Source organism: Nannospalax galili, unplaced genomic scaffold, assembly GCF_000622305.1.
Source record: "Nannospalax galili isolate Female #2095 unplaced genomic scaffold, S.galili_v1.0 scaffold1357, whole genome shotgun sequence".
Classification (NCBI taxonomy): Eukaryota; Metazoa; Chordata; class Mammalia; order Rodentia; family Spalacidae; genus Nannospalax; species Nannospalax galili.
The window spans coordinates 654,503-664,107 of NW_008339987.1; the positions used below are offsets into that span (position 1 = coordinate 654,503).

The 9,605-nt window shown below is 46.0% G+C and overlaps 1 protein-coding gene across 1 annotated transcript in view; it reads left to right on the top strand.

The window, feature by feature from the left end:
* The window catches only part of Bpifb4 (BPI fold containing family B member 4), a 22,803-nt gene extending 16,826 nt beyond the window's left edge, over positions 1-5,977 (top strand). The window contains exons 14-16 of the mRNA XM_008834838.1: positions 1,536-1,599; positions 3,930-4,006; positions 5,954-5,977. Coding sequence (XP_008833060.1) covers positions 1,536-1,599; positions 3,930-4,006; positions 5,954-5,977 — 165 coding nt within the window. The remainder of the gene's footprint in view (positions 1-1,535; positions 1,600-3,929; positions 4,007-5,953) is intronic.
* Positions 5,978-9,605: the final 3,628 nt, after the last annotated feature.

Genomic DNA, 9,605 nt, shown 5'->3' on the forward strand with positions numbered 1-9,605 from the left:
TTTGTTGATAGCCCAGCTGAACTTGCCTTCAGGACAGGCTTGGGTGAGATTTCTGCGTGTGCTGAGAAAGACAGACCCATTCATCCCTTTGCTTGTCTTTGAGTGCCTTGAGTTTCTCTAACCCCAAACCCCGCGGCCACTGAGGTTGATATCACCAGCTCAGTTGTAGGGGGAGAAGCAGTCCCCAGTTTCACTGCCATCTGGGCCTAGCTGGGACTAGAACTGAAATCTCTGGACTCCAAGTGGGGAGGAACTTCTGCTTTGTGTGAATTTAGTATTAATGGGTCCTGGAGCCATGCACTCAGCTCAGTATTAAACTTTTTTCTCTTTTAATCGTTTTCTCATTTAGCCCTCACAAAGTTCTTATGACTTGGGCAATTAGTAAACCCTCCCTTTCGAGTAAGGACAGTAAATTCAGAGACATTAGTGACTCGAAGGTATCGGAGCAGTCAGAGGTGATGCTGGGAACTGGGTGCCACACTCAGCCATGCAGAGCCAGGTGGCAGGTATTTACACACAGATGCTTGCTCTGATTTTCAATACCATCCTTTGTGGTAGGGATTGCCCACTCCCCTTTGCAGATGTAGAACCCAAAATCTAGAGACGTCAAGGGCAATTGTGCAGGCTCCAAAGGTATCAGGTAATCAGCTCCAGGACCCCCAAGGGGAGCAAAACTGAATGCTCACGTCCTGTATTTAAGTGGTATAGTATATGCAGGTCACCCACACAATCCTCCTGCTTACTTTAAACTTGCTCTAGCTTATGTGACTCATGACTATAACTATTAAACTGCATTGTTGCAAGAATGTCAAGAAAAATAGTTCATACACATTTAGTGCAAAAAATTTTTTTTGTTTTTGAGGCAGAGTCTTACATTGTAGGCCAGGCTAGCCTCGAACTCATAGTGAGCCTCCTGCCCCAGCCCAGATGCAATTTTATTTCTCAATATTTTTGAACCACACTGACTGAATCCCCATATGCAAGGTCCATGGACATAGTGGGCTGACTATGTGACAATGGCTCAAGGCCAGGCAAGCTACATGATTTGTTCATCATCCTCATGGTATTCTTGCAAGCTGACCCATCTTCAAAGTTGAGGAAGCCGAAGGTCAGGGAGGTATGAGAGCCTCCCTCTAGGACCACAGAGGCTGAGCTGGGATGTTCTGACTATGAGTCCTCAATGACTCCATCTTGCCTCAGGGCAGGCCAGCTTCTTCAAGGCTTCATGCCTCTCAGGGAGGAGCTGTACCTTCCTTACTCCTTGACTCCTAGGGCCCTTGAACTCCAGGGCCCTAGTTTCTGCCCTGCTCTGAGCCTCAGGTTCTCTATATGTACAGTGAGCAGGTGTCCCAGGGGTACCACAGGGTTGTCATCTGGTGGCTCTGGGGTCCCAGGGGCTCTGCTGATGAGAACATCTTGGTTCTCTCAGAGCAACACTGGACCTTCATCTTGGGCCACAGGAACAGGTCTCCAAGGGTCCCTCAGAGCTGGGTGCAACCCCCTCCCCCAGCTCAGCCCTTGTTCTTCCCTTACAGGTGTTCATACTAGAGGTGCTGGTTGAGAAGATTTTTGACCTGGCATTTATGCCTGCATTGAATGGTGAGAGTGGGTGCCCATGCCTCTCTGGGGCATGTGCTTGGGGACCAGTGACTACTGGCTTATTTGATGTATTGGGTATACAGCTATACTACCAATAGCATTTCTGAGAACTTAATTCAAAATATAGAGATTCACTGTACAGTCTAGACTAACCTTAAGCTTGTGATATTCCTGCTTCAGCCTCCCAAGTGCTGGTATTACAGGTATATACCACCATGCCTGGTTTAAAAATTTACCTTTAATTAGCAAGAAAGAATTGCCCATATTTCTATTGACAGGGTGCAATGTGATTCCTCAGTTTCCCTATCTGTTTCTTTCTTGTTTGGTTAATGGTTTTGTTTTTCTGATTTCTATAAAAATTGTATGTGTGTGAATTTTAGAAAGCACAGAATAATTTTCCAAAAGGTACCACCCCAGAGGCAAATCATCTGAGCATATGGGCGTATTTCCCTCTAAGCTCTTTTCATACTTTTTTTTTTCATGCCCTCAAGATCTCTCCTGACTCTTCTGAAAATCATGTGTGCATTTTAAATCATCGTATAGAAACATTCTCTTTTTAAGTAGTGCTGTCAGGACAGATGAAACCAAAGTCATTCTGACTCAGGTCCCCCACCTCTGAACCCTGAATCTGCCTCCTGTCCCAGCAGCCACTTACCGGAAGAAGATCTTCCCACCCCACTTCATGATCAGGAAACATGGAGCCTGCTTTACTCTCTTCAGCATCACAAAAACATCATTAGAAAGCTACTTACTGGACTGTGGTGTCATGTGGAAGCCAGGGCAGCTTTGGGAGCAGCCATGTGGCCCTGTTAGGACTGGGAATCTCAGCCCCTCCCCCATTGTTCTCCTTATCTTGTTTCACAAAACAGAAGACAAGAGAGGGCTGGCATGTTCTAGCAGAAGTCATTGGCTCTACCAGGCAGGGCTCCTTTGGAGAGAACTTGATATCAGACTGACTCTTGTTCTGGGGCTCATCACCAGGGAAAGCTGAGTCTCAGTGACAGGGAAAGACATGGTCATAAAGGCTGAGCACATTCCCCAAGGAGAGAATGAGGTCTAGGCTAGACTAGGAGATCAGAGTGGGAGACTTTTGATCTTGTACCTTGTAAGAGAGCTTGTACCTTTGAGGCAAGTACTTTTATCTTTCCAACAGGCAATTTTCAAAAGTAAGATATTAGACTGGGTCTATGTTTCCCAAAGCAGGTTCCATAAAACAGAAGAAACCTGAGAAAAGGATTTTGTGGCCGAGACTGAGGAACCTTGTGTTTTCCCCTATGGGGTAGACCCAAGGCATCCTCAGCTCCCTGATGAAGAATTGTGCTTAACTTCAGTTAATCCACATCCCCACAAAAACTTTCCTTTCCCTTTCCCTTTCTTCTTTTAGAACATTAATTAGCAAGTCTATTCAGCCTCTGACATTCTTTAAGGAACATTTATTTATTTATTACTATTATTGTGTATATGCATATGTGCACAATGAGTTTGTAGAGGCGCATGTGTCACGGTGTACATGTCAGAGGACAATTTTGTGGAGTTGTTTTTCTCCTTTTATCTTTATATGGGTTTCAGGGATTGAACTCAGGTCACTGGACTGTGCAGCAAGCACCTTTACCTACTGAGCCATCTTGTCCTCCCTTTCTTTTTTGCCTCTGACATTTTAAAACCAAACAAAAACCTATGATAATCAAGTGTTATGTGTAAGAGCATCACATGCATTGTTCTGTTCCTTCACTCAGAAAACACTTGTCTTCTCTCATGCTAGGGACCCAGTCCTTGCTGGTAAGGAATAACGTGGCATGAGGCCGACAGGCATAGAAGCAGAATCAACATGTTCTAGTTTCTCTGGTGGCTGAGGTCAGGAGTGAAGGAGTGGCTGCTATTCAGAATTACTAGGCCTGGGGTCTAGGAAACACCATGGAGGATAAGACTTGGAAATAGTCTCAGGGGAGGCTAGTCTATATCTGAGGAAACAGTCTCAGAACCCACCAGGGAGGGGTTAGGAATATTACTCAGTTACCTAACATGTAATGAAGTCCTGGGTTTGATCCCTAGCATTGCATAAACCGGGTGTGGTGGTACATGCCTGTACTTTCAGTACTTGGGAGGTAGAGGCAGGAGGATCAGAAGTTGAAGGCCATCCTTGGCTACATAGAAAATCTGAAGTCAACCTGGGCTTCTGGGTAGGAACTGTAAGGAGAAAGGCTTAGAGGAAGAAAAGACACTGACGAATGCTGGTGGTCATCTTGTGAATGCTGGTGGCTTCTGGCCAGGCTGCCATCTCTCAGCCACACAGGACCACATCTGACTTTATTTTTTCTTTCCTTTTATAGCTGTGCTGGGTTCTGGAGTCCCTCTGCCCAAAATTCTCAACATTGATTTCAGCAATGCTGACATTGACGTCTTAGAGGTAAGGAGAGACAGAGTCCTGCTATCCTCTCAGCCCTTACCATCAACTTTGCCACTGGGAAAAAGAGAAGGGGAGAGACCCAAGGTATTCCCCTTCAAAGGAGAGGACCAGGACCAAGGGAACATGGAGCAAAGCTGTTAAGAATCCTAAAAGGAAACTCTCATGTCCGCTGCTCCCATTTTCCAGCTGGGAAAGCTGAGGCTCAAAGCAGTGACATGTGTATCCAAGTGGAAGTATAGAATAGTTCACTGAGCACCTACTATGTGCCACACATAGCAGGAGGCTGGGTGTCTAGCCATGGTGAGCAGGTTCCTTCCTAACCTCAGCAATGTTCCCCAGCTGGGTGGAGATCCAGGACTTAGGGAAATAGTCCTGAAATTATTGACTAATTGCTATGATGGCAGGTGCCTTGAAATTCAAACTCAGAGACTCTGTTTTTATTATAAAAGACATGTGTGCTCAGCATATGAAATGTGGAAAGTATAGGACAGGTTCGGGCATCATGTGATTCACAGTATTTGTACAAGTGGGACATTCAGCCCCAGAAACCACTCTGTTGGACATTTGCTGGCTTTCATCCAGATCTTTCTGGAATTTAAACCTTAACCAAAGTACTGATCCAGAGAGCACTGGGGTTAAAGAATCAAGACTTTTCTGTGGACAGCCTCTGCCAGTGTGTAGCTGGGCAGCCCTGAGCAGGTTACTCAACTTCTCTGAGTCTCACTTTTCTAATCATAGCAGTTAGCCAATGGAGTTCTTTTAGAATAAAATGAGATTCCATGTGGAAAGCACTTGCATACCCCTTGGAATGCAGTAAGTCTTCTGGAACTGCCCAGGGTAGCCAGAGCCACCATTGTAATTAAGAACACTGTGGTGAATATCTTGGGGCCTCAAACAGAAAAGAATCTAGAATTTAGTTGCTTGAGACACGCTCCCAGAATGGGCTGAATGAACCTTTGTTCCACACTGGGCGTTTCTCTTTTAAAATGCTGAATGCGGTCACACCACAGACACATATGTGGGACCTGAACATGGCTGGGGGGAACAGTACTCCCCTCCACATCTGAGGAGCAGTCAAGGGAGGTGGCGAGGACTTTGGATGGGCTGTGCAGGCTCTGGGACATCCCTAGGGGTGCCTGCCGTGGTCCCACCCCTGGAGTGGTCTACAGGACCGTGTCTGAGCTTCATTTTTCTCATCTGACAGTGAGGAGCAAGAGTTCTCGTCTTGTGGAGTTTGTGGGGGAGAAATCACATGACTGCACTAGTGGTGGTGCTAGTTTTCTGTTCACTTTAACCAAGGGGTTGGGAGACAGGAGTGGACTTGGTGTGGATTTGACATCATCGTTGCTGCCATGCACTGCTTGATGAGTTCAAGCATAGCCCCATCTCCATCCCAATCCCCAGCCTCATCCCCAGCCCCATGCCCAGCCCCAGCCCAGGCTGTCGTTTGTGCTCAATGCTAGGCAAAGGACTTAGTGTCAGAGAGGGTAAGCCACTTACTTAAAGTCATTCCATTGGAGTTTGCAGGGAAATCACACACAGCAATTCCTTTTATATTTGCTTGCTGAAATTCTTCTGTAAGGAAGAACTGTTCTTTGTCCTCCATTATTTACTTATTCACTCAACTATCCATCTCGATCAAGACAGATGTACGATAGGTACTTTATTCCATGGGTTACAAAATATCACTTTCACTACTTATTTTGTGGTAAGATGTTTTCAAATTATGTCATTTAGATTTGGGAGGGCTATAGAGAGGGGCTTAGGCCCCTCTGGGTGTAGAAGGAGGTGAAGGTCAAAAGGGGAAGTGTCCCACACTCTGCCCAAGGTAGCAGACAGGTGATCTGTAGGCCACCCAACCCCATGCATCCCAGAAACTGACCAAGTGGCCAAGGTTGCAGCTAGGGCCACCCGCCTGCTTACCTGGTTCTCTGTTCTGCCCTCAAGGATCTTCTGGTGCTCAGCACATGAGTGACAGAGGCAGATGCTGTGAGAAGAAGACAGAGCCAGCCCCAGAGAGGATGGGCCTGGACATGGTCCTGGCTCCAAGTCCCTTCAGTTTCCACTACAGGCCCCTTCATAGCCCTCCCACCTTCTTGCTCTCACACTGAGAAAGGATCCAGCCACTACCCATTGGCCAACAATGCCATGCTCAGGACAGCCTGGGGACTGAGGTCGAGACTAATGCCGATTCTGTGCTGAGCATCTTGTGCTTTCAATAAAAGGTTTTCGTTTCCCTGCAGTTAGGGTGTGTCTTCATAAGGACACTCCTGGGGTCTAGCATTTTTCTTCCCTTTTTGACTGTGCCTGGGTCCACGGGCTGTGGAGTTACAGCTACTGGAAAGATGTCTGACACATTAAGGTCCATGTGGAAGAGTAGGAGGGAACTTGGATCCAGCTCTCCCTCTTGTCTAGGTTTCCCTCACCATTGCCTAGTGAACAGGGAGGGTCAGGACTCAAGAGTAATAAATCCAAAGTCATCCAACATTACATACCAGAGGACTGTCATAGCCTAACTCCTGGTGCCATTATGAACAAGGTCTCTCTCCCGTGTGGCTTTTGGTTGCTCTTGCCTCTTTCCCTTCTTTTGTTTCTCAGCAACGACTTGCCCAGGTTCATTAGGAAGGGCAGATGTACCCCAGGTCTCCCCCTAAATCAACACACACACACACACACAATCCCCTTCTACCTCATACTCTAAGAGCTTGTGTCTGCTGAGTGCTCAGTACTTGCTGAGCCAGTACTGGGATGTTTGAACTCAATGCCATTTCACCTCATGGGAGCAACAGGGAGTAGGAACTAGATGGCCCCTATCTTATAGATGATGAAACTGAGACACAAAGAAATGCAGGGCCTTGACCTGCGTTTCTCACATGGCTGAGAGTTGGACTTGATGGCTTAGCTCCAGGACCCATGCCCTAACTGTTCACTGCTCTGCTGCCTCCAGTTAGAAATTGCAGGCTGTATGTGGCCTTAAAGTTGTACAGTCCCCAGAGGAAAGAGCAGCATGTAAACTATCCCACAGTGGCACCAGCGTGCTTCTGCTAGGAAGAGAGGCACAACTGCCCGGATCACTTTTCACTGGAGACCCTGCCTGATCTGCCCAGGCAGGAGAGGAGAAGCAGATACATGGGTGACCACACTTCCTACGTTCTGCTAAGTGGAGGCCAGGGAAACAGCTAAGGGACAGTTCTGCCACCTTATGAACTGCATACAAGCACCAGACATCTCGTGCTTGTGGGTCTAGGCCTTAGGAGCAGAAGTAGAACAGCAGCTTAGAACGACCAGGTTTCCAAATCAGTCCTTTGGGTGCATGCCCTTGGGTCCTAGACATAAAGCTATGGCAGTATATTCAAGGAATTCTAGACTGGCCACTTCGTTGTTCCCTGAGAGCTACTCCAATTCCCAAACATGTAGAAATGCCACATGTTGGACAGTGAGGGCAATGGGCATTTCTTCACATTAAAAACCACCACACAATGTTCTGCAGAAAGTCCCCTGCAAACAGGACAGCTTTGTACTCACTAACATCAACTGTGGAATCAGGAGCTCATTAACAAGTAAGAAGTTTGGAGTTAGAAAAAGGGGAACCCAAATCCTCTGATATTTGTTTGGTTGATTGACAAGGCTTTTTAGCCTTTCTGAAAACAAGATGGATGCCAATAATAATTACATACTGAATGTGAGGATATTAAGTAAAATAATTTTTCCTCAAGTGTTTAATATTGGGGCTGGTACACAGTGGGTACTCAATATGTGCTGGCTATGGCTAGTTACAGAGTTGGCTGACCTTTAAAACATGAGCCTTTGAACAAAGCTGAATTGCATTGGTTACTTTTTTCATCCCTGTGACAAAATGCCTGACAGAAGCCTTAAGAGAGGATTTACCTTGGCCCACATTTTCAGAGGGTAAAATCTCCTGGGAATACATGGCTACGGGAATAACTCAGTGTGGGAGTTTGTGGTCTAACTTGCTTCTATTTTAGCAGAACAGGAAGCAGAAGCTGGACCAGAACCAGTCCTGGCCTATAACTTTCAAGGTCCCTCCCTCGTGCCCCATTCTCACTAATCAAGATTCACTTTTGAAAGTTTCCACCATCTCTCCAAATAGTGCCACCAGATGGGAATCAAGTATTCAAACACATGAGCATGTAGGGGGCATTTCAGACTCAAACTATAGCATTCTGTCCCTGGTCCCCTTAGGTTTATGGACATCTCATAATAGAAAATGCATTAGGTACACTCCAAGTCCCCATGGTCTTACTAGTCCCAACACTTTTTAAAAGTCTCTTATACCATCTCTCCAAATAGTGCCACCAGTTGGGAATCAAGTATTCAAACACATGAGCATGTGGGGGGCATTTCAGACTCAAACTATAGCATTCTGTCCCTGGTCCCCTTAGGTTTATGGACATCTCATAATAGAAAATGCATTAGGTACACTCCAAGTCCCCATGGTCTTACTAGTCCCAACACTTTTTAAAAGTCTCTTAGGCAAACTCTTAGTTATGAATCCAAGTAAAACAAGCACACAAAACCAAAGGGAGGACTAGGAGGATAGTAAGGAAAGGCTGGTCCAAAGCAAGACTGAAACCTAGTAGGACAAGACATTAAACTCCAAAGTTCCATGTCCAGCATTTGGGGCACCTAGTGACATCATCTGGGCTCTAAAGGGTTTGCAAAGCCCAGGCCCTATGGCCCTGCTGCGTAGCATACATAGCCTCTCTCTTGGCTCAGCTTCATGCAATGCCTTCAGTTTTCCTTGGCAGTCTTCCACAATCCTGGCACTTCGATCATCTGGGGGGTCTCTATTACATCTTAAGGCTCATCTTCACAACTTCACCCATTGGACCCTGATGTCCTGCTTTCAAGGAATCTGACTCTGTTACATGTTATCTGGCCATCACAAACTTTTCTCTGGAGCCTTGACACAAACCTCCATGTGTTTGTAACTCTTCCATTCAGCATACTTACAAAACCAGCATAATGTGGTTGGCATTACGGTCTGCACAAAATGTATCTGAGTCCCCTTTCACCACAGCTATAGTAGCTGCTGAGTGTCTGGGCAGCTGAACCCGGGAAAATACCTTCCCTGTGTGACTCTGTTTTAGCGAGGTATCTTGAAGGATCTATCTTCTCAAGTGTACTTTTTAGAAAAGGAAAGTCTTTCAAGTAAGTTTGCATTTTTTATGCTCAGGGGCCTTTGATGGGCGAAGACTTACCTTCAAGGACACCTATCCTATTATCCCAGTGCAAAGAGCTTGGTTTCTCTTTAATGGTGCTAATCTTTTTAACATTTACAGCTATTTTGTCCACACTTGCATTGTCTGCAATTGCCCTGTCTGTGATTTAAAAAAAATATTTTTAATTTTATCTGTATGAGTATTTTGCCTGCATGTATGTAAGTGCACCCATGTCTTGCAATGTCTGCAGAGGTCAAAAGAGGGCATCGGATCCTCCTGGAACTGGAGTTAAGGATGGTTGTTAGTCACCATGTGGGTGCTGGGAATCAAACCTGGGTTCTTTGTAAGAACAGCCAGTGCTCTTAACCACTGAGCCATGTCTCCAGGCCCTGTTTGTGATTTTTTTAAACCATATT